We start from the raw sequence: 25,482 nt of genomic DNA on the forward strand, positions 1-25,482 counted from the left end.
TTTTATGATTATTTGAAGACCATTACATAAAAGACTCTTTATTATCAAATATATTGCCCTAACCTTGTGTTGAACCTTACAGCTCTTCAAATTGTTTTACACAGAAATGTAAGAAAAAATAGGTATGAAAAGAAGACAGTTCACATAAAGGGAAATTAAGCTGCTATACATTAAACCTTCTCTCTACTATTTCTACACAAAGTATTCACCTATCATTGGTGATGAGAGAACATGAGGAAAGGGGGAGAGTGGGATCAGTATTAGTTCATATTTTTATGCCTGCTTTCTGTGAATTTGTACTGCTAACTGCAAAGCTGATGAAACAATAAATGTCTTACCCTTCTCTCTCATCATCTGTATTATAGTAAACCTAGAAGGAGAGAAAAAGAATTATTCCAAAAACTGACACATGCCTAACAAAGTAACTTTGAATGGGAGAAAAGAAAAGTGGTTTGCAGGTTCTTAATCTGTTAAAAATCCATCTTCTATGAAACACACACATCTCCAGTTCTAATTTTGGCCAGGATGAAGTGCAGCTTTGAAAAATTGCTGTTGAATATCATCTATTTGAAATATATCTGAGTATTTTGACAGACTTTGTCCTCTCCTCTGGTTTACATAATTTTTCCATTTATTTTTTTTACAATTTTCTAAATCAGATCACTAATCACCCAAATTATCCTTAATATGATTTAAGCCACAACACTCAAAAGCTTTTTATACGTATTTAATATTGTCTGAAAACCTAATTAAACAATCAGAACCAATATTAAACCAGAGCCCAAATGGAAATGCAATTGCTAATGGTACAGATGATCTTTTTGCGCAGGCTGTGGGCAGGAGAACAAGTCCAGATCACAGTTTTGTGTAAATCAGTGGGACCAGATTTACAACAGCAACAAATATGGCCAACAGGAGCAGCAGAGGTATAAAATCACAGCCCATGACAGAAGGCTTTACACAACAGTCAGCCAAATTCCTCATATGATGCCTGCAGTGTGGGTCTGTACCAAGAAGAACACCCGTATTTCAGCTGCTGAACTACTGAGCCAGTGTGGGGTGAAGGCAGGGCATTGGAGCCCTGATGAGATGCAGCACACATTTGGCTGTCACTTGAAGGTTTGACTTCTGAGCCTGTACAATTTGTACAGATTAACACTCAGAGGTGTGTGCAAAGCTGAACTCTACAGTATCTGAAATGCATTTTAAGTCCAGGAGCTACAAAACACTGTCACAATAAACTGTTCTAATATTAACCAGCATGCAATACAATTTTAAAAGTTCAGGCTAGTAAGAACACTGATATTACAACTTATAGAGCAGAAGACAAGGATGAACATTGCCTAAAGCATCTTCTAGTTATTTGGAAAATTATTTACAGGATTACATACACTGAAGAACACTTCCACCTTCTTCTGTTATGAGACAAATCCACTCTCTGTTTTGAAAGCCATGAGGACAGAAGGTACCAGCACTGATATGTGAGTGGGCGTCTTTCCAATTTGGGAGGGCGAGTCAGTGACAGCTGTGATTGCAACGTCTGCACTCTTTGTGCTCTGCTCTACCGCAATCCTCTCAGCTTTACAACAAATAGCAATTCAAACTCAGTATCATTTCACCTTCGTTATTTTAATGTCTTGCTGTGAGGTGTCTGTAAAGTTTCATCATCTACTATTTATCTTTATAAACACATATAGAAATGTCTCATTCCACTTCCTGAGAAGCTAATAAATAACAAGCTCATATTTGAAAAAACTGTCAGAGCTGACCCGAAAATTCAGGTTTGCAATTTCCCACCAAGTAATAAAGTAGGTCTTAAAAAGTCAGGTCAGGAGACTTCCTCATACTTACTGGTGATAATGATTCCATGACTTCAGCACTAAGCCGAAACTAAATATGTTTTATTATGCATCAGTATGATGGAATTTTACTTCCCATACTACACTGTATACTTCCTTCTAAAGAATTGCCACATCTCCAGGTGATGCCTATAGAGAATGGGCAGTCGTGTTTCCTAAGTCTACCCTTGTACAATGAGTTTAGTCTTTGTTTTCAGTCTTTCCAGACAGGGAGATCTCTTCTGCCACCAGGTGGCACTTCATCTCATCAAGACAAATCAAACGTTCAAAAAAGACTTCTAGTCACTCATACTACTAGTTCCAAAATTCTTGACTTCTTCCATTCCTTACTAGCAAAAGAATGTCAAAATCATAACAAACATAGAATAGTCTGTTATTAATGAAGTATACATTTATTTTTGGGCACCCAGAACTAAGAAAAGCATTTGTCTCCTGCAAGCTAAATTATTCACCAAGAGCTGCATTTACCAAAACCAAGAGCTGAAACAAGCAACCACCAATAACAGTGCTTTGTATTTATACAGTCTGCCTCAGAGCACATGCAGTCGGATGGCAGGTGGGCACCTGCTCGTCCCATTATTATTTCCTACCTGTCCAGTTCTTTGTAGGTTTCCAAAGTGAACGTCTGGTATGAAGAGAACTGGCTGGGAATCCAGGTCAGTCATTGTTTTGAAGAAAGTTATATCACTCTTTTTTTGCAGAGGGAGCGCACTCAGCTTTCCTTCAGCTGCTGGGAGGATCACAAAGTAATGCAGCTATGAGAGAGGGCATGCGAAGCATGACTTAGCCCAAAACAGAGAGGCCCATCTTACTCACAGTTATTACAGGAGGCTTGGGATGCTTGGCCCTTGCCTTTCTTCCTATTCTGCTTCCTTTCTTCATCTCGGATTTTCCTTTCTGCTCCCTGATGCAGAAAAGACAACCCACAGATATTATTAGCCTAAGAGGAACGAACCACTGAGAGCATCATGCCCTGCAATCAAAAATGCACAAATGGAGAATGGTTATCCCATTACAGCTAAATGCAGCCAGGCTGTTGGGGAGTGTGGATGGTCAGCCCACTCTCTGTTAAGCACCTGTATCTGAAATTTAGGCTGGCACCTAAATCCAGCAGCCCCCAGGGTTGAAGACAGAAAGAGGAATAAACCAGTGTGCATCACTGCTATTGGTGTGGAGGAGATAGGACCAATGGCTTCAGCAGCATGAGGTCTGGAGGAGGCCTGTTGCCAACACCCAGCACAAAGGGCTTTGTGCATCCAGCATCTCAGCAAAGGATGGAGCTCTCAGGCCACATAATTCATGCGTGTACATAAAGCATCTGCAGGATTCTGTCATCTTAGATCACGTCTGTGCTAAGCTTTTCCCTAAATTCCCTTCCACCCACTTTGTTTTGGGAGTAGGATTGCTTTATGCTGGCCAGCTCCATAAAGTCCTTTGAGATTAGCCAGTACAAGAATACTACACCAACAGCTTGTTTTCAATGCAAAGGCTCATTACAGAAACCTACAGGCATTTCAAACAGGGAGAAACCCTGGAGAAACTGGAAAGCATCATAACATTACCCTATTAGGTCCCAGGAACTCCTGGGAAGTTGCAGGCCCCTGTTGTGTAAATACTTTCTTGGTAAGTTTAGAAAATAAAAGTTGTTATTGAAATAAAAAGCAGTAACACCTCCTTTGAAGTTCTCCTAATTTACATTATAAATATGAAAACAGTCATCTTGTGAACTGTATTAAAGATCCATATGCTCCCAGACTATCGGCATGCAAAACTTAAGGATTTTTTACGAATTAATATTAGAAGTTTCTCTAAAAGAAAGCAAAACATTTTTTCTCAAGAAGGCAAAATTCACACATAAGCCAATGAATCAAGCTCAAAAAGGATTAAAGAAAATATCTGATTCTGGCTTTAAACTATCAATGACTTTCCAAAGGAAGAGTGGTGGAAGAAACATCTATTTAAAAAACATGAAGGTGTCCAGCAGAAAAACTGCCTTTGGACCCAGGCCCCAGCCCAGTTCTCACTGAGATCAGCCACAGGTGTTGCGTGAACTCCGAGGGATTCAGAGTTCAGCTCTTACCAGAACTGCTTACAAGGCTTCCTGCTATTTGACGAAGGCAAAAATATGCCCCACTGCCAGTGTTCTGAAGGCCTCAGCCCTACCTCTCAGTGTCACAGCTGACTGCTCGCAGGTGTTGGGACAGGCTTTGAAAGCAATTTTTTTTCACACGGCAGCAAGCAGCTGTTTCAGGAGAGCAGAAGCTGAGGAGGACTCAGCTTTTTATACACAATAAATAATGCATGTTTTCAGACCTTCCTCAACTGTCTCTTTAACTATGAGCCCAGGAAAGTATGGCAGCTTTGTCCTCACATGCTTAAGATGCGACACCCTGCATGTGACCGCCAAGCATGGCAGCCTTCCCTGCCTACCAGTATTATTGGTCTAACTTCAGCAACGCAGTGACTGCGATTCCTAAGAAAGCCAACAATCTGAGGCAGGCTGGATATGAAGCCTACTGACATAAATGGAAAGGTTCTCACTAAAAATGCTGGATAAGATAGAGAAGTGCTTGGCAGTTTAAAAGATTTGCATAATATAATCCACTGACACCACCATTAGGAGGCACAGTGGGAGGTGAGACAGGATGGAACTGCTTCTGGACCCCCAAAACCACCTGCTGGCCCTTCAGAGCAAGGAGCAGCCTATAAGGCACTGTGCAGGGCCAGCCAAGCCTGCACAATGTATGTACTTGCTACAGGTGCTGACACAATGGACCACATCAGGATTTTTGCATACCAGTATTCTTGCTGGACCATTTTCACAGCAGAGACATACGACATATTGAATAAATCAGAAATTGCTTATCAGGACAGAATAAGAAATAACCCTGTCATAGGGGGCTATAAATCAGGCTGTGACCAGTCAAACTACATAGGGAGCTTTTCATTTTTCATTGGTGTCTGGAATGTGTACAATGCAACTCGTTCTACCATCAACAATTAGCAAAACCCAGCCTATGAATTTCTGCTGATTCAAAATATGGTGGTTTTTTTTTCCCCCCCAGTCTTCAATTCCTCCAAGGTTATGTCTTTCAAGGTGTGAAGCACTCTAGCTCCAGCCCAGCAAAGCCTTTACCATCGTTAGGCTCACTCCCATCACCACCACAAACTCACATGTACACCTTTTTCTAGATTAAGGCCAAAGAATTCGCACCTGGTAGGACAGACCCATAGACTGCAGCCTTTTTCTCTCTACAGCTGAAGACAAGCAGGTAATTACAGTTGCTCAGTACCCTTTAACAATCCACGGAAAACAACTGCAATTTTACTTTGGAGTGTTTGGATATTTGCCCAATCAAGCGCTTCTGCTGCTTTTTAGCAAAGCTAATCACATACAGAAAATCAGAATGTCCCTGAATTACTAGTTCCTTCACACTCAGTGGCTAAAGCATCTTGCAATATATAAATAGGGCTGGCAGCAAGTTTCCTTGACAACATACTTAAGGAATAAAAATTATATTCTCTTATCTTAATGTAGCATAAGAGATCTGCATGTGATAAAAAAGACCTCAAGGGCAAAACGGATTAGCACTGAGAAAACAAAATGTGCACTGTAACAGCTGCTTTCAAGACTGTCTACTAGAAAATAAACACAGAAAAAAGGTTGGAGAATGAAGAGGGAACAAAAATGATTACACCACTTGCAGCCCTCATCTGCATACATTTATGTTACATAAAGAATACATTGGATCTGTGTGGCTTTCTAGTTTAAATGTAAAAGAACACTAAATTTCAGTAAGTGCTCAAGTGAATACTAATAGACAGAAAATATGTGCTACTTAGCTAGATGCAGTTCTATTTCTTCAGATACTCTTTCCACAGCGTGTGTGCTATGTTTCAGCTGAAGGATGTATTTTATCAGCAATGTTTTCCTTAAAACTTACACACATCTACCTGTGTTTTAACTAGGATAAACACATCCACTGCTCTGAAAGAGGCACCACAGCTGCAGACAGACCATTTATAAAAACAGACAAAAACAAATACTTCTTCGTCTCTGTTTCAAACTAAGATACATTTCAGAACTTCAGTGGGAGGAATTTACTGTGCAGTTCCCCTAATCCAGACAATTTTAATAAATCAATCACTTTTCTTACCAGCTTCTCTTTGTGGTTGCCACACTGGGGTATAACGGTTCAATTCAGACTTTTAGAATGTATCAAATGATCATATGCTTGCTACTTACAATCCCTCCATAGTATTTTTTTTAATTAATCACAACAAATTGGGCAAAAAATTGTCTTTGCTCTGTTGCCTTTACCAAGCAGACACTGAGTCCTGTCATTTTCACTAAAGGGTGAGTATAAGACCTGGAGGAGCGACCCTCCACCCAGCATTGTGTCAGCCACTGCCAGGATATATTCTGGCACCTTGAAAAGATGGCCATGTCCAGCTCCATCAGCTGTCTGCAGCTGAGTGCAATGTGCAGTTGTGAGAAACACAGGATGGCTGCCATGTGGACAGGAGTGCAATTGCCACGCTGAGCTGGCACAGGAGTTTTGATTCTCCAACCATTTATTGATGGACAAAAGCATAATGAGAAACTGATGTCAGTAAAGATAGGCCAGTGTAAAGTGAGAGGAGAATTGGGCTTCAGCCTCTTTCCAAGTGCCAATGAACAGAAGTTGTCATATGAATTGACCTAGATAATTTTCATTCAGTTTTATTTACTTAATTCATTTTCAGCCTTGCATTAAGTTGAAAAGCCTCGTGTGTGTGTGTATGCATGTATACATTTATTTTATATGGATACACATCTCATTATCAATACCCTTGAGCCCTCCAGTTCCCAGTTTCAATAGTTTTGATACGCATAATGCTTTAATTACCCCTGTGATCTCTTCTTCTACTTTGAGACAGTTTTGATTAGAAGTCTTAACATTAATTTCCTGCTTCCTCATCTGGATGTTTGAAGTACCAATTAAGCCAGTAGATGCAGTGAGCATGTATTATTCAAAATCTCCACCAGTTGTGTCTGCGGGTCACCCTTGATGAGTTTGTGTTCTGAATTTCCTTCCTTTCTTTTAATAATTCAATTTTTTTCTAATTGCTTTTCAAAAACAGGTAGATGAAAATGACTTTCTACTTTGGTATTTATGGAGCTTTTAATATCTATCTGCAGCTTCAAATCTCCAAATATTTGACATTCAAAGTTACAATTAAAAGTGTAACACTTTGACTGCAAGAAGACCTCGGTGCATACATTTACATTCATTACTCTCAAATTTTTTACTCCAGTAATACAACTGACCAATTAGCCCCCACGATCCCGTTGTCAAGACAGCAAGAACAGAACTAACTGAAAAAGGGGAAGGAGCAGTAGCAAAGACCTGGAACAGTTGAACTCCTGCCCTTTCCATTATAAAGTTAATTCCACCTATTGCCTGGGGGCAAGGCCTTTTGACTTTCTGCTCCCATCTGTAAGATAGGAAGACTAATTTGGATAAATTTCCAAGTCACATAAAAAGATGCAAGCTCCTGAATCCCTGAACCTTGACGAGAATCCAGGCATCAACCCTCCCTAGGAAGATCTTTCCCAGCAGGGATGCCAAGCGTTAAACACAAACGAAACGTAGTCATGCTATACATTAAGAATTGTCATCACAGAGATAACATTTCAGAACAGCTCTTTCTATCTGGTGATAAACAGCTGACTATGACGTTGTCAGACTCATTAAAACATGATCTATGTTTTGATATTGAAAAGTATCCTGCCAAATTTTACCAATCCCTACAAAGGAACGAGAAAAAAACCACTGTAAAGGAATAAATTACGCAAAAGAAATGAGCAAGAAACAAAAGATACTGAAACACAACATGACAATGTTTAACATATTTTTGCAGTTGGTTTTGAATAAGAAAATTCCAGTGATGAAAATTTTCATTCAAGCTCTCAGAATAACTGTTTGTAATCAAGCAGTAAAGAAGCCATCAGTTACATCACTGGGTCTTTCTAAAGCATCATTAAAGACAAATTAGCAAACCTTTATTGAATAAAACTCTATCACAGTTCTCTATCACAGATCTCTCCACAAAGTTGCCTATGCTGACTGTTAGAAGTAGAAGGTATAACACCATTAGAATGGCACTTGCATAACCCTATGGTCAGTGTTGACTTCTCAAGCAGAGATGCATCTTAGTGCATTCTGTGAATATCTTGATCTTCGTGTGCCATGACCTATAATATGCTGTCCCTGCACAGTCCAACTACTGCTCACAAGCCAAAGAATCAGGGCCAAAGAGGCTGCAAAGCAGTAAAATAACTGGGTGAAAACCTCCTAGATTTGTGATACAGCTGGTCCAAATTCAACCAGAAACATAATTTACTGGGGAGAAAAACTTTTTATTAGATCTAAAATACAGCAATAATAACAAACTGTCAAATGAGGTGCTTCCTTTATCCATGGTAATTGTACATTCCACTTACCTTATCGCAGAAAACCTTGATCTGGCAGTAGGCTCGGTGGATGGGTTTATTGCTGCGGTTGTTGTAGCTGTATGTATCTATCTGAATCATCAAAGGAAGCCCCTTTACACCTTTTTGAGAAGAGAAGTCTGTGCTCAAGCAGTTCACTGTGATGAAAATCTGTGTGACAGAGAGATGACCTTAAATGACGTGCAAACAACCACTAAACTTCTGGAAACAGAGAAGAGCAGATCTCCCCCCCCAAAATATTAATTCAGACAGTATCTCCATTCTAACAACTCACACATTTATTTATTTTCCACTTCTGTCCTAAGTCCAGCAAAGGTGCTCCCACGTTGAGAAAGGGAATTTTTAAGGCATGTATCAATGCTTTAGTTTGGTTCAGTTCCCATCTGAAGTGAATCACTTGATTGCCCCAACTTACCATGCCTTGGATCAAAGAGCCAGTGTGCATAAACTGGATTCTTTTGGGAAGAGTCAGAGCAGAAGTGACCCAGGAGAACACCCCAGATGCTCCAGCTGCTAATGGCCGCTCAGTTTGTGGGAACTGACTAAAGATAATGTAAGATAAAACCTCCAAAAATATGTCTCACGTGGATGTCAGTTCTTTAGCCCTGACTTGTTCCACTCCACAAACCTGATGTGTACATTTATACTATTTGTTAACACAGACACAGTGAGATGACCTTGTATTGTCCTTCCCAGCCATCTTTGGGTCTTCTGACACCTCGCAACTCACAGTCAGTGCGCTCAAGCAAAAATCCTACGCTTTTTCAAAGATTCTTTCCATGCTCCTAACACCAGCACTCTTTCCTCCATCTCATTAACAGATAGCCCTCATCTTCATTGTGAGGGTCCTTCGCAGTCTCTCTTCAGTGTCCAAAAAGCATCTCTTCTTCTCTGTCAAACTGGGAAAAAGCTCCTTAAATATTTCTAATGCTACCTCCAACCTCTTCTCAGAAGCCCACCACTTCCATGAAGCATCTACGAAACCTGACAATGCTTTCGATCCCTGACAAACTCTGCCTGTATGTTCTTCAAAAACCTGTTCTCATGCTTTCCTACTACACATACTTACATCTCTTACATTACTCAGGTAACCAGTAGTTATCTCCTGCTTTCTAAAACATATATTTTATATATGTTGCGTACGAACTATCACTTCTGCCTTATGTTGATATAGAAGCTGGCAGAAGGGTCTCCCACCTCCAAACTTCTTTTGGTGTAAAGAAAGCTGCTACTGTGATCTGCATTATCACTAAGATCTTTCAGTCAGGGCAGCGTGCATGAAATATGAGAGATGAAACTGTATTAAAAAAAGCAATTTTTCTTCCCAGGGAAGAATTTGTGCTTTACATAAGAATTTTTACCAGTTGTGTGTTAAAATAATTCTACTTTCCACTTGTGCTTAGTTAAAAAAAGAAAACAAAAAAAAACAAAACACACAAAAAACAAGCACTGGGAGGTATGAAAAAGGACAGAAAAAATTGTCAGTGTTCATTCCCTGAGCCACATCGATGTGCAGCTGCTCCAGCAGGATGAGCACAGTGAGACGGGCTTTGGAACACCACAAATGCACACCCTGCCAGGCAGAGGTGGGCCAAAGGCCCCCAGAATCTGGGAGGACTCAAGAATGAAGGAAGTCTTCCCGCTTGACTATAAACAGGGCAAAAACCCAAAACGAATGAACAAAATGCAAACATCCCCAAAAGAAAGGTGAGCTCAGAATAAAGGTCTCTGGTGCAACTGGTGGGGGATACTTTACCCTAATGGCAGAAGGTACATTACAGGCAGGTTTTTACGATGGAGCCAGAGCAAGCTTGTTTGCCTGACTGAGCTAATAGCACCTCTGCATTTCTGCTTCAGATGGTATCGCAGAGCTGCATTTACAAATGAAATAGTTGAACTTTAACTGTGGGGAGAGGAGGGAGGTGGGGAAGGGCCCTAGGTGAAACTCTGATTTTGAAACTGATAGTGTTATTTCTGTTTCAAATTACAACTTGGTCTCCTCCAGATCCAAAGGTAAGTGTGGATATGGGTGCATATGCCTTTGAAATACGATGGCCTGAATTTTCATTTGCCTTGAGACTCCTTTACAGCATCAAGGCAGTGCTTTAAAATGTGTGTGAACACAGAGCACTTGAATGAGGTCTGGCATGAAACAATCCTGCCCCGCTGTGCTTTAGCATACTTCTACAGTGGGATTTTCCAAACCGTATGTTAAAGTGTGAGGGGACAGACAGGCTTTGCATGCACCACCCCTACTGCACGCTCAGCCAAAAGGCAAAGAAAGGCCTTGTCCTACCTTCATCAACCACATCCTCTGTGTGTCACCTCTCCCACTGCCTCTAGGCATACAGGGCACAGTAGGAGCGATGGGGCAAGACAGACTTTATGGATTTGAGAGTCCTCACATAGTGGATTACTCATTATGAATAATAGATTGGTGCTGTGAGATTCAATATCCTCATCGTGACACCGCAATACATCAGGAGCTCTCTGAGGAGCAATGATCACTTTAAGTTCACATTCACAAAGAGTACACTACTTTCTGTCATATCACTTGTGCCTCATGGAAAGACAGATGGATTCGAATTTACACATATCATTTATTGTTGGAAACATTTTCTCTCTCTTCACAGTCTACTAGCTTTTCTTTAGGGCACAACACTGAGTGAGGGTTTGGAAAGGGGAGGGAGGATGCAGAGGGAAGAGGAAGATGACAGAAGTTGTGTTACTTGAGTGAAGTATTTTTGCTGCCCCATCCTTAGCCCTCCTCTCACCCCCCCCAGTGCAGCCCCTGCCACCAGCTCACAGTGAGCTGAGCCAAGCAGCACAGCACGTGGCCCCACGGGCAGCCTCAAGCAGGGGAAGGCCCTCAGCTCTGGGAAGGCACTAAGCTCTCAGAGCCCTCCTGCTCTGGCCTCCTGCATGGCAAGCTTATGTGGTTAGATAGTGTAGAACTGACACTAGCAGGGGTAACAATTGCTGCTTTTTTTTCTCCAGGGCCCCATCTACACTTAACTTAGAACTATTTTAATGGATGCGACTACGGTTATATCTGAATTCATTTTTTTTTTTCTTTTTTTTCTCCTTTGCAAATCAGATTTTAGCAATGTTTTGCTATCAGGAACAAGTTTGTGTTGTCACTATAATGATGTCTTTTTTACAATGTCAGCATATCTGAGATTAGAGCAATTAATGATAGCGTTCCTCCCATCGAGTTCCAGCTCAGACATGCCATTAGCAATGAAAAACTAATTTGGAGAAACATTTGGTGCCTGAGAAAGCTTCAAAAATGACCTAAGATAATGACAACTCTTCTGATTGTAAAAGAGCATGCCAAAAAAATGCACTCTCTTTTGAGCTCCATTACATGTAGCTGTTATTATATGAATTACTGGCTGTTTGTTAAACACTGCAGTGTAATTAGTGATGTACAAGATCCAAATACAGTAACCTGCCTTAAGAAAGCAAGGTTCAGAAATGCATTTCCCCTTTTATCATTTAATCCAGCCAACGTGACTCCTGTTGTGGTCTCTCAGTTTACACACTTTAAAGGTCTGCAGTTACGAAATTTCTAATATAAATTTTTATTACTATTTACACTTCTGACTTCCATCAACTCAGAAAGAGCCATGGGCAGAAGGGAGGGAAGAGTGTTATCCACAGAATCAGAAACTTTAAGCAATTTCTCTACTGAATGGTGATAATGCATAGAAGCTATGCCTGGTGACCGGTCTCTGCAAAATCCTAATGGCCCTGTTTTAAAAGGGTTCATCCCTCCAGACTGTAGCAGGAAGAGGTTAAATGACTTGTCGCTTTGATTACTAACATCAATCCCATCGTTCCTCCTATATACAAAAACTGTGGTTTTATAGTTTCTCCTGCCAGCCGTTACCTTATAAATCCCATACAAAGGTAAGATCTTTGTTTTATTTCAATACAAATGTCTCTAGCAAATGTTTACACTGCTCTTTTGAAGCTTCCTCAATCCACACCACACCCTGGCAACTACATAAAAATGCCATTTGCCTTGAATCCCAGATGCACACTTACTGAACCATTTGTCTACAGCGAAATTTCAGCATCATTTGCTAGCATGGGTTAACTTGTCTTTAGCATAAGGAGAGGTACTATGGAATGTGGGTTAGTGGGTAATATTGGTGGTAGTTGGATGGTTGGCCTTTTCCAACCTCAGTGATTTGATGTTCGATGTTTAGATATGTTTGCATGCTTAAATATATATATATAGTAAAGATAAATATGCACATTTACACACGCAGATATGATTTATCAAAGTAGATGACAAGTACAATACTACATGGTACTAATTCCTCCCAAAAAAACAGTTTTTTCTTCAGCCTTCCAATTTTGAGAATAAGAAAATATTAACTTATCCCCTACTAATGAAAGCCTTTGCACTTCAGCAGCAAGGAGCATTGCACTCACAGGCTCTCATCCTGATGGGGTATTTCAACCACCTGGATGTCTGCTGGGAAAGCAAAATGGTAGACTGCATGCAATTCAGGAGACTTCTGGAGTCTGCTGAGGATAACTTCCTGATCCAGATACTGGATAGACCAAACAGAGAAGAAGCATTACTGGACTTAGTGCTCACCAATGCAGATGAACTCATTTAAGAGGTTAAGATTGGAGGCAGTGTGGGCTGCAGTGACTGCACCCTGGCTGAACTTGTGATCTCGAGGAATATGAGCCTGGCAAAGAGCAAAGTCAGGATAATGAACCTTAAGAGTGAAATTCTAGATCCCCTGGGAAATTGTCCCTGGGGGAGCAAAATCCCTCCCACTGTGAGTGATGAGTGTGTTCGAGATCATCTGATGAAATGTAATGTGTACAGATCTATTGGGTTGGACAACATGTATACTGGAGTCCTGGAGGAACTGGCTGATGTAGTTGCCAGGCCACTTTCCATCTAGTATGAAATACATGACTCTCAGGCAAAGTCCCCAGGGACTGGAAAAAGGGAGATATCACTCTCATTTTTAAGAAAGTGGAAAGGAAGATCCAGGAAACTACAGTTTAGTAGCCTCATCTCTGTACCTGGGAAGACCATGGAATGGATCCTCCTGGAAGCTATGGTAAAGCATATGCAAGACAAGGAAGTGATCTGAGACAGCCAGCATGGCTTCACTAAGGGCAGATCATGCCTGATCAATTTGGCAGCCTTCTATAATGGAGTAACAGCACCACTGGGCCAGGGAAGATAGATTATTTTATGTCATCTACCTGGACTTTTGAAGGCCTTTGACCTGAATGGTCCCACACTACATCCTTATCTCTAAATTGAAGATAGATGGATTTGAAGAGGACTGAATATATTCAATGGATAAGGAACCAGCTGCATGATTGCAGCCAGAGAGTTGTGGTCAACAGCTCCATGTCCATGTGTAGCCAGCAGGGTGAAGGAAGGAGGGGACTGTCCCTCTCAGGTCTGCCCTCATGACGCCCCACCTGCAGTACTGCATCCAAGTCTGGGGCTTATATAATCTTATATAAAGATTAAAAAAAAGATAAAAAGATAAAAACGTCCCTGATTTTTTACACGGTCTGATAGAGACAGGACAATGAGAATGGTTCTGAACTAAAAGAGGGGAAGTTTAGATTAGATGCTAAGGGGAAACTGGAAGGTGATGAGGAACTAGCACAGGATGCCCAGGGAAGTTGTGGATACCCCATCCGAAGGCCAGGTTGGATAGGGCCTCAGTAAGCCTGACCTAGCGGGTGACAATCCTGTCCACAGCAGAGAGGTTGGAACTAAACGGTCTTTAAGGTCCCTTCCAGCCTAAGACATTCTATAATTCTAAGAAAATTTTTCCTACATATTCCTACTGATGTTAAAGATATATGAACTGTCACATTACAAATTGCTGCTACAGACTGTACTGTTTTATCAACTCCGTTCTACATCTGCACCCACTGGAATCATATCTCACTGCAGTCCACGATGTCTAGGAACCCAATCCTTCAAATCACTCACTCTTTGAAAACACAGCTTATTACTGTATCAGCTGTGCCAAAAGTCATTAAATAACTGGAAAGATTCCCATGGGCTTCAGCGCGTTTTGAATTAGAGATCTACATTTCAATACAACTGCACAGCACACAACTACCAAAAACTAAGTGCCAGCATCTACATGAATAATACATCCACCAACATATCTGTTTACTGCATGTCCAAGTTGGATGTCTTTGCACAAGTCAGTAATTTTCTGCTATCACTGAGAAGTATTCTTTATCTGCTTTAAGTGAGTTTTCTTCACCAACTGTTCACTGAAGTCACATCTTAGAATTAAAGGTTGAAAAAGCACTGTCCAGCAAAATATACAAATAATGTATTGTTTCAAGGCTACATCATCCTCACCATTTTAAATTAGAAAATTAAATTAGAAATCATGAGTTAGAAACAAGGTATATCTCAAAGAGCTGGTATGATTTACTACAAAAATAACCTAATTTTGCTAGGAGTGTTCTGCTTCTTAATTCCCTTCTTTGCAAACTAAATTCTGCCAGCAATAAAACTGTAAGCGGGCAGAGGTATGTCTATCAAAAAGCAAGCTGAGCTCTCTGTTCAAAAGCTTCCACTAAAACTTTGTCAAGCAGCCAAATATTCCAGCAAAACCTTCATTACAGCAACAGCAAGGCAACTACCTACCTCTTAGCATATCATAAAAAGTCTTTTAAGAGATGATGAAATTAGTCAGCCAGTTCTTGTTAACTGCTGTTTGTTTCCTTACCTTCCTTTAAAGAATTATTTTTAAAATAACAAACATGGTGCTCAGGTTCAGCTAAAGGGAACCAGCAAATCACTGTGCCCGTAAATGCTGAGTACTTGCATACATAAGTAAATACATAAGTGAAGCAAAGACGGACCGTACAAAAAATGTTCTTTACTTCCTATCATTGTTTCCTTATCGAACAGTATTTTTGTCTCAAAGAGTCTGACAGCCGTAGATCCTTCACTTTCCTATATCCCAAGTCTGAATGATAAGCCCCATGGTAATCTCTAGAAAGAGTTTACCCCTTCTAGAAAGAGGCAATACCCTCCTGCCATTCTACTGAGGCAATAGAGAGACCTCTGCCTGAATTAATTAAACACACATTTCTTCACTTAAGATGCAACTGAAATGCTGCCTTATAACTCCTAAGCAGACTGACTGCTAACAGGCAAATTCTGGTTGTCACTCTCATCCTGTGAGGCTTCCAGGAAGAAGGTACAACTCAGCTTGAGTGTCAGAGGAGAAAAATATCTGGCTTTAAATCAGCTGCCCTCCAGGTGGAGCACTGAGAAATCTGATGCTTGAGGTAAGTCCTCCCAGATATAGGATTTGGTCTCCCAGGAGCACGGATATTTGGTTAGGTGACTTCTGTTCCTCCTGTTAGATTTTTGAAGATCACTCCCTTGTGCAGTTCTAAAGCCTGCTCTATTTTTTTTATTTTTTCCCAGGCCAGCAGAGCGCTTCATCACATCGCATCTCAGAGGCCCTGGAAAGAACTGCTCTGTGCTGCTTTTGTCTGACTCAGAAGAGAAAGGTCTTTGTGCCTGGGAGGTTACCTTTAATCTGGAAATTGTGGTGAAAAGGGAAAACAACACTGAGCAGAAACAATGGAGCCAGTTTAAAGATCATCATTCAAAATGCTTAAGCAAGGAGAGCCTGTAATTAGGGCTTCAAATTCTTCATCTCTCTCGCATGAGGTAATTGCTGGAGAAAAATCTGCTTTCAGTGACGTGACTCCAAGTCCATACCTTCCAAACACTACAGGGGGATCCTATGGGAATCCCCAGACTGACTGCAGTTGGTTATTTTATTAAAGTCTCCAACAAGAGCGTGCATGTCTGCATGTATACGTGTACATGGGAAACTCTTCAGCGCAGGATGACGACAAGCTTACTGGTACAACCTGATTTATGCTTGATAACCAAATAACGTAATGAATCCTCTTACTTTTATCAAGACTTTCGCAGTTAAGCACCTAAAATATTAAGTATCTGATAACTACCCCTCAAAATAAAAGAAGTATAAGCCAATTTGCATTTTAATCACTATTTCCTGCAGAAATGCAAATGGCAATCTCAAATTTTACTCGACACTTTGTTACACCAGCAACAATAAGAGTCATTGTTTTAAAATCCTCCGATGTTATATTTCAGTGATCATAGTGAGAGCTGTGTTCTGTGTTTTGGCAGACGAGGAAGGAATGAACAGTGCAATATTAGAACAAAATGGATGAGGATAATACCTGACATCCGTGGCTGTAACTTTCTCAATTCTAGACCAACATAGTTTCTTGCTAAATCTGGAGGCTGAAAATGCAAATATATTTAGAAATGGCCAGCTTGGCAATGGGACGGTGATCACTGGTGGGAGGAAGAGATGGCACTGCCATGCTTTAGCTGTTAGTGCTTCTGTGAAGGTCCTTACGAAAGTCAATCATGTTGGAAATCCCAAATGAACTGCTGCATTTGCTGGCATAATGACCACATGCATACAATGGTCATATGTTTTGACTGGAGGACAATGTACCTCTGTATTTGGAAATGGAATCACATAGCAGGGGAGTGTCCAGGGCGGTGAAAATGCAATCACTATGCAAGTAAATACAGCATTATTAGCAACTGGGCCAAGTACAACTGCTCATAAAGGTTACCTTCTGAAAGAGCAAGGCAGTTTTCAGAACTACTGCCTTTTCTTTACATAGTGCTCTATTCTTACAAAATTTACATTGACAATGAAAATCCCTGTTAGTACAGAGTTCAGCACCTTCAATCAGCAGGTCAGGATAGTGAGTGCTAGTGCTACCACACTTCATTTTCTGCAGTCTCACAAGGATGACACTGTTCTGTTAGAAATTCAGTGGGGAACTGTGCATGAAGATGTCTCTGTATTTGATTGATCCTTAGCACATCTTGACTGTTGGACACTTTGGCTGGAATAGAAAGGGATCTCTAGGATCATTAAGTTGCAATTCCACAGCCACAGGCAGGGTTAAAAACAAAAACAGTATCAAGAGTGACAGTATCGTCAATTTATTATGTCTAAGTCCTGGAGAGTCTTGCCATAGCCCCATTCATTTTACACAGCCTAATTTCCCTTGCTATTTGCTTTCTGGAGGAAAACTTGTTCTTATAATTATCTGCAGCTTTTCATTTCTCCTGCAGTAGTCTCTGTAGCTGAAACACTCTGCTACTTTTTGGATGCCTTATCTGTAGGGCACTTAATAATATGCTTTGCTGGTCTGGTTTACAGGTTCACTGTAGCAGTCACAATCCTGAACGCAGGGTATTTGACCATTAAAAACAAAACAAAACACAATGGATTAGTCCTCAAAAATATGCTCATTCCCAATTGCAAGGATGGTCTGTGTAACACTAACAAAATTTGCAGTTATCAGTGTTATCCTGACAGCTTTGACAAACCATCTTCCCTATTTCGGATGGCCAGAATCCCTCTGGTCAGAGAAAGACCGTTTGACTGGCTTTCAGGAGACCTCCACCTTCCCTTCCCTTCTTATTCTCCTTGTTTAATAGGAAAGAAATGCAGCAGTGACTGAGGATGGATGATACTTATAAAGGGATATAATCTGCATGGATTTTCCTTACCTTTGCCTCCTCATTGACATCCCAAGTAAAGGACACGGCATTGAAGGCAATTTCTTCAATATTCCCAATGGTATTAAAACTCTCTTTGTAATCAGCTGCAAGAAATAACAAAGTCTCACAAAAAAGCTTTGAACTTTCTCTTTTACAGTTCATAGTACAACTATAGAACAGCCCTTTGCTTTTCAGCTGGGTTTTCTGTTGGATCAGAACTACCTACTGTATTATTTACATCAAGTTATTAATAAGCTTAATTGCAAAGAGGTAATATATTGCAACATGAGCACATTACTTGCTGCTGTTATTGCAAAATACTGTTTCTTCTAAAAAGAACCTGTGCATTCATGATCTTGGCGAGGGAAGGGCCAAGAATTCAAAATTAACTGAAAGTTATTAAAACATTTAAAAGGATGTTTAAGGCTTGCTATCAATAAATGACCTCATAGTAAATTCTAAAGAAGCTTTCTAACAAGCTAACAGCAGTGCACTTTTCTCACCCAACAATTTCAGCTTACCCAAGAATTACTGCACTGGGTGCTGCATCTCTACTAAAACAAAGCAAACAAAGATCCTTTCTCCAAAGTATGTATGTATCTAAAGTAGACAACAAAAAATGTAAAAGATGTACTGTCTGAATACAACTGTCTGCATCCTCTCCCTGTTTACTTCCAAGTGGCAGTTGATGTTATATTACCAACTAAAGCAGCTTTACAGAAGGAATAAAAAGCAAGAGGGAAGCAGTCTGAATTTCAAACATGACCAAAAAATTTAAATAATAATAATAATAAAAAACAAACAGTGTAACAGTGAGAAAAGCATGTAAGGAAGAAATTTGCCACTCTTCTTTAATTGAAAACAAAGACAAGTCTCTTTTTGTGTTCCCTTTGCCACTTTAAACACATTTTGTTCTCTTCGACGGCAGATTAAGAGAAAGATCCTGTTTGTAAAGAGGTAATGTCTTCTCTATTAAAGGAACCTCCAGATTTGGTTAAAAAATGCTCCAACCTTCTCTGGGATCCACACATTTCCTCAGAATCCCGTGAGGGCTTTAATCAGACTCAGTGCTGAGGAGCTGAAGTTACATAACCTGGCAATCCCAATCACTCTAACATTTGCCCAAATCTGTGCTTCAGAAGCATACTGATTCTTAGCTTTGTATTCAGTTACATTAAGGATATTTTTGTATTCAACACATGGAATGCATTTCTCAAGTAGTTTCAAAATTAATTTCCTTTGCCCTTCCAAAAATGAACTATTGGTCTCTAAAAACAATGTACAGGTAATAACTGTTTTAAAAGCTTTTATAACAAAAATGCTGTTGTAGGAATGATTTAACACATGGCAGTCACTACCATACTTTCTCTCATCTGAAGCACTGGCATTTCAGTGAGCAAATGAAACTGTCCCTGGGATCCATAAGTGATTTTGGATACAATGAGAATTCACCGCTCTGACCACAGGCGGTGATGCAGCAACTGCGTGTGGTGTTTGGGAGGTCTGAAGTGTTGTTCATTCCCATTGTGAACTCAGATCCCCTTTTTAACCAAAGTCAGTGGCTTCACTATCTAAATTCAGTGTGGGAATGCAAATGAGAGGAATTAGAACACACAGTAGTTTAATATTCATGTGCACACGTCCACCCACCCCTTAGATTTATGATTCACCAGAAAGTGTCTCGTGCAGCTGACTGCTGTATACGAGCGGGCTGTGTAGGTGCACTTTGGAAAGACATGAACAAGATGTCTTGTAAAGACACATGTTTTCTTCCCATAAAAAGCTGTCAGAACAGAGTATTCCACCAGCCCTTCCCTTCCCCCAGCACACACACCTGCTTCCTCAATTGGCACACACACACATCCCATGGACTGTGTATGTGACATGCTGCTGAAAGCAGAATGCCTTCCCATTACCTTCAATTTGCAGATAAGCAAAGAAAAATCCTCAGCAGATTATGACAGCATTTACACCCAAGGACATGTAAAAGTTATTAGAGTGACTACAATTTTCATCTTCTACTGCTATGAGTTACCAAAAACAGAAAATTGAGGTTCTTCAGTAAGCAAAACAGCTCTAAAGGAATTATTTCCCATTTTGGTGGGTAAGCTGCATTTTAAATAATGACAGATTTCAACATTAACAGCTAATGTCTGTCATGTGTTACATACCACTCTAGTAGCTCTTTTTTATACAGCACATAAATAATACAATATTTCTTGGAAAATACATAGGTAAAACACTGGAGCACAGATAATCCCAACCTCAGGCTTCCATAATCATTATTTATGTTCATGTTGGAAGCTCCAGTATTTGTCAATTTACAGTACTTACTCTGATTTGATGTAACCTAATATTGTATTCTTTATTCATTTCATTTTAAAAGAGATCCAACATCATAGCACAGCAGTGTGGAAACTCAGCAATATCTCTCACTCCTGCTGGTAACAAGAACGAAGTGCTGCTCTCTCCACAAAAATCCAAAACAGCTTTAGCCTAAATTCCTTCTTGCTTAAGTCTTCAAGCACTAAGGACTTACATTTAAGTATATACTTATCCTATTAATAATAATGCATCTGCAGATCCACACAGAATCTAAGCCATTCAATCACCATTCCTATCCAAAAGAGCACCAGTCTGCAAAACAAATACAGCAGTAACTCCTGCATGTTCAAACTGAGGGAATAAGCCTCCTTATTGCCTCTGATCTCCAGGATACAAAGAAGGAAGACTAGCAGACCTGAATCACTGAAGAAGCAGCACAAGCAGCAGAGTCATTCCTGCCTGAGGACTGAATAGATGGACTCCAGAACTAGAATATTTCAAATTCATGTAATCCTTTTGCTGCTAAGTCATGCTTTGGATGTAAAGTGCACTCTTAAACAACTAAAATGGACTCGCGGATGTTAAATATATGTTACAAATGTGAAGTTAAAATAATATGAATGTTTATAAACTTTGTGAAATAAAGTATACATGTTAATGGCTATTCCCAGATATAGAGTTAGAAAGGCGCCTAATAGCTGTGTAACCCTCTGCATACTGCTAGTTAATGAGAGCTCAAAGAACCGAGAAGCAGGGCTACCAGCAGAGATCATCAGGTCATCCTCTGAGGATAAGACAGATTTGATGCACACCCCTGCCCTTAACAAAACTCCGACACTGCCCTTTAAAAGGCTCCTCAGGGAGTATCCTGGTACTTGCTAATCTGGCTCATGAACACCTAATTCTCTCCTTTAACTACACAGGGTGTGGCCATTAATGGCTCTCCCAGTACCTTGGGCTGAATTCTTAACTCAAAGGAAAATCTGCATAAAATGACACAAGGATTTAGGCTAGGAGGAACTCTGGAGGTTAACGGTATCAAGCCTATCCCTCAGAGTAAAGTCAATTTAGATCAACCCATAAGAAAAATAGAAGATTTTGCTAAATGCAGGCTGATGCTTATACGAAAGATGCATTTGGGGCCATCATGTCCTAACAACATCCACAATGCAAGTCATAAACGAAACAAAATGTGCTTAAAAAACAGTGTACATAGTTAAATTAAAGCTGGATCTCAGATGTTCTCAAGATAGCAGTACCTGAGCAGCATTCAAGCCTTTCATCTGAAAGTGCTGAACAAACTGTGCTCTTACAGTTCTCAGGTCTGTATCAGGAACTCCTCCACTGCACTTTGCTCATGTTTGCAGTTCAAATAAAGGAAACATGCCACAGTGCCTCAAAAGTCAGCACAGATCTATTTCATCTCAAATTAATGGCAACATAAAAGACATTTGCTTTAAGATGGGTAAACACACAGCTCAGAGCACTGTTTTACAGAATATGTATCATAAACTGAGCTGCTGGATATGGGGACTGATGTGTGCTGCACACCACAGACAAAACACTGATGTGGCAGTGCCAGAAGGTGTTGGCACGGCAATGGAAGGAGCTCTCTGGCACATCCCTTCAAAGGTATGCGTTAGCACCATAAGCTTGTAGGGACTAGCACAAAGGCAGCCTTCAGAAACAGCTGTGACATGACATATTGGCTCTTTTACCACGTGTCATGACAGGAGTCATTTGGGCTGAGGTGGAGTTTTCGCTGCCTTAAATACCCCCACAGGAGAAAAACAGAAGTTGGGGAAACTGTTCAGCCAGAACCATGATAATAAGACAAGAGGCAGTGAGGAGATGCTGGAATAGAAGACCAGTGGCTTTGACCAAACACATCTGATTTATGCCAACTTCACTGGAGGGTGCAGCATTTGAAAGTCAAAAGGCACTGTATGAGTAGGACCATTCTGGGAAACACTTCCCAGTGCTGGAGGTGTTTGGTCCCCCATGAAGTCGTACAGTATGTTCATCAGTGTCCTCTCTCTGTTTCCCTTCCCGCCCTGCTCCCTCTCATTCCTGCCATTCAATGGTTTGGTTCCCTCAGGCAGTGAAAACAAGATAGACTTTGTCTGCTTTGGTCTCACCATCTCCTTTGACAGGGATCAGCTGCAGATGGCTGCGTGTGTAAACTGTCCGTGGGAGGGAAGAAGTGCTTGATGTCTAGACACTCCCACAGATTTCAACTTTAGGCTCCTGTGCAACAGGTACGTGCTCTTCTTGTGTTCTAATCTCCCAAGCACACAGACAGAGCAGTTCTGATCAAGATGGGCTTGCGAATTAGACAGGATGAACAGTAAACAGGTCTCTCAGGATAGCACACCAGAACTCAGCATCTCTCCCTCACTTTACTCCAACACTGACAAGACTCAAAAACAGGTGGTGGAGGAGACCTGGGTGCTTATTTGCAGTCATCATAATGACGGTATCTTAAGTCTCAGGTTCCACTTACACAACAGTGAGGCCCTTACAGCAACACAGCCCCGAACATTTACATCTTCCTGCAAGCCTTTCTGTTAGATTTGCTAACTTAACTATTACGTGGGCTGGTACTGGACTGAAGAATGGACCAGTCATAGAGAAGCAAAAGGAAATGCTTCAGCCGCTCCTGAGAAGGCACAGACACCAACTTCCCAGCAAAAGAGGGAACACTGTTAAAGTACATTTACAAGTAGAAGCTTTACTCCATGACTGCTGAGGACTGTTCGTCTGCAAGTCTCCTTCCTACTTCACAGACCATACAGTCTTTCCTAGCAGGGATAAGTCACTGCTAAAAGTTAGGGCGTAACCCACACAGCCACTGCCAACATATTCCACCACATCTCTGTGAAAGGCATCAGAGAATTCCACACTCTGCAGTCTTCTCCAAAACATCCTCTCATACTTACCGATGTCAAGGACCCTCTGCTTTGCTGTGTGCTGCCGGGAATGCCAGTATTTCCAGTACTTCAGCTGCTCGTCTCTGTTTTTATCCTCACTAAAAACAACCATGACCACGCTCTAAGAAAATCAACAGCAGACGGTGCATTAGTTAATATGTAATTAATAGTCAGAAACACAACAGTTCTAATCAGTGCTCTCCCACAGTGCTTGGATTGTAAAAGATCACTGGTTTTATTGCAGTCCAATACTGCAATTGCATGTAAAATTTCACAACTAAAGAAATGTAGTTTTAAAATAGTGGTTGTATTTTTATGGAGCTCAGACTTACTAGAAGTAAAGGTAGGACATTTTCAAAAGGCAGTTTAGTTGTGCATGGGATACTGATGACAATGCAATGGAGGAACAAAAACTTCAGAGAGAAGTCTCATTCAGTATCTTTGTGCTGTTGGGAGTTAAAAGGAGAAGCCTTCTGTGGGTTACATAATTATGTCCTGACAAAAAAGGTAGTAGGTAAGATCCTGCAACCACCAAAACCTCAAGCAAATTTTATTCCACAAAATGTAAGTATTTGAGCGTGACTGGTGATAATGTTGATGCTTTTCTTCATATTCTTACATGAATATACAGTTTTAATGTCCAAATGTCCTTCTTAGGAGCAAGACTCTTGCATACAGGTATGTAATGACAAACTCAGCATGAATATTTACTGGATTTCACTGAGCTTTTCTGTTCAAGTTCTGGATTCCCCCTGTTTAAACTGTGCGGTTCAAGGGAAACAGATTGAAACATTATACAAAACTGCACATCAGTAACAGAGGCTTTTTTAAAAAGCCCTGCTGTAGTCAAGGAAAATAAAAAATACAAAAACAATGAAAGAATGCTCATGCTAGGAAACCTGCAAAGAGAAGAAATAACGGAGAACAAAACAACAAAGTCGCTTCTACACATCTTCTTTTGTTCCTGTTCTTCCTTTAACCCTGAGTCACCAAGCTCATAAAAACAACAACAAACTGTTTCATAAGCAAGGAACTGGATCACAATTGATTCATGACCTATGTCCCTATGCACATTCACCACTGTAACCGTTCATGTGCTCCGTGACCTACAAAAGCTAACTGACATCATTATACATCTTCTGTGTCGTACTGCTGAATGGGTAAAAAGCAGCACATGACATGGATGAGTCTTGAGTTTGCATACTGACTGGCCAGCAGGTATGTGCTAGTTGGCCAGCCCACACACTAACCAGAACTGGCAGCTCAGAGTGGAAGACTGTAGATTTTCATCATCAAGGGGAGGTGCTATTCTTTTTTTCTTCTAGGCACCATATACGTTGAACTTGCAGAGGCTTAATACCTTCAAACACCTTGCCCTTCTGTCAGGTTTGGATGAAATTGGCAGTAAATTAATCAGTTGCTTGAATGAGTGCCTGGTAAACACAACAGGACTGTGAAAGTTGTGTGTGATTTCATGATCTTCTTTAAACCACATATTTGCTAGAAGAAATCTCTCCTTTACAAATTCCATCCCTTCTGCTGCTTCAAAACTCATGTGTATATGTAGTGAATCAGACTTACAAGGATTGGCTTACAGCCAGATCAGATCCCCAACTCCTTTTTCAGCTGCAGAAATGGCAGAGCTGGCACCATAAAGAGGGGATGTCAAAGGCAGAGACTTTTCAGCGATAGGGAAGTCTTATACCAGCTTCAGTCAACAGTGAAACCATCATCAAGCTCATGCCCTTAGGAAACCAGGCCAAAAATTAACTATTGTTCAGGTTTACAAATCACTGCCTTTAGAAAGCGTGTCTCTAAACTTCATGTATGACAGAAGCATACTGAACAGGTTGCCCAAAGATGTGGTGGATGTCCAACCCCTGGAGACAATCAAGGTCAGGCTGGATCAGGCACTGAGCAACCTGGTTTAACTGTAGATGTCTCTGTTTATTACAAGGGAGTTGGACAAAATGACCTTTAAAGGTCTCTTCCAACTCAAATGATTCTATGATATAACTTTGCTGTCTGCTTCACTGCTCATGTTGATTTTCATTGGTTCCTGTGACTAAAGTCACAACATTTTTAAGGAACATTTATTTGGATGGAAACACTTTTGCAGCCTCATACATATGCAGCCCTTCCAGCTTCAGGGTGAAATTTGCAGGGCATCAATTCTGAGGCTCAATTGCTCATTTCAAGGTTACTGGGTTAGGATTTGCTTACTCAAAAACATCACCAGGGAAATGAGGAGTCTTGCTCACTAGGCAG

At 40.7% G+C, this 25,482-nt stretch overlaps 1 protein-coding gene across 6 annotated transcripts in view; it reads right to left on the reverse strand.

The window, feature by feature from the left end:
* Positions 1 to 25,482, reverse strand: part of GRHL2 (grainyhead like transcription factor 2) — a 63,141-nt gene that overhangs the window by 15,983 nt on the left and 21,676 nt on the right. For 5 of the 6 annotated variants that reach the window (XM_048940085.1, XM_048940082.1, XM_048940086.1 and 2 more), the window contains exons 7-12: positions 23,224 to 23,335; positions 17,969 to 18,063; positions 8,347 to 8,505; positions 2,676 to 2,763; positions 2,450 to 2,589; positions 339 to 370 (exon numbers count right to left, since the gene is read on the reverse strand). In XM_048940085.1, coding sequence (XP_048796042.1) covers positions 339 to 370; positions 2,450 to 2,589; positions 2,676 to 2,763; positions 8,347 to 8,505; positions 17,969 to 18,063; positions 23,224 to 23,335 — 626 coding nt within the window. The remainder of the gene's footprint in view (positions 1 to 338; positions 371 to 2,449; positions 2,590 to 2,675; positions 2,764 to 8,346; positions 8,506 to 17,968; positions 18,064 to 23,223; positions 23,336 to 25,482) is intronic. The other variant, XM_048940084.1, reaches the window with a different exon arrangement.

Source organism: Lagopus muta, chromosome 3 (assembly GCF_023343835.1).
Source record: "Lagopus muta isolate bLagMut1 chromosome 3, bLagMut1 primary, whole genome shotgun sequence".
Classification (NCBI taxonomy): domain Eukaryota; kingdom Metazoa; phylum Chordata; class Aves; order Galliformes; family Phasianidae; genus Lagopus; species Lagopus muta.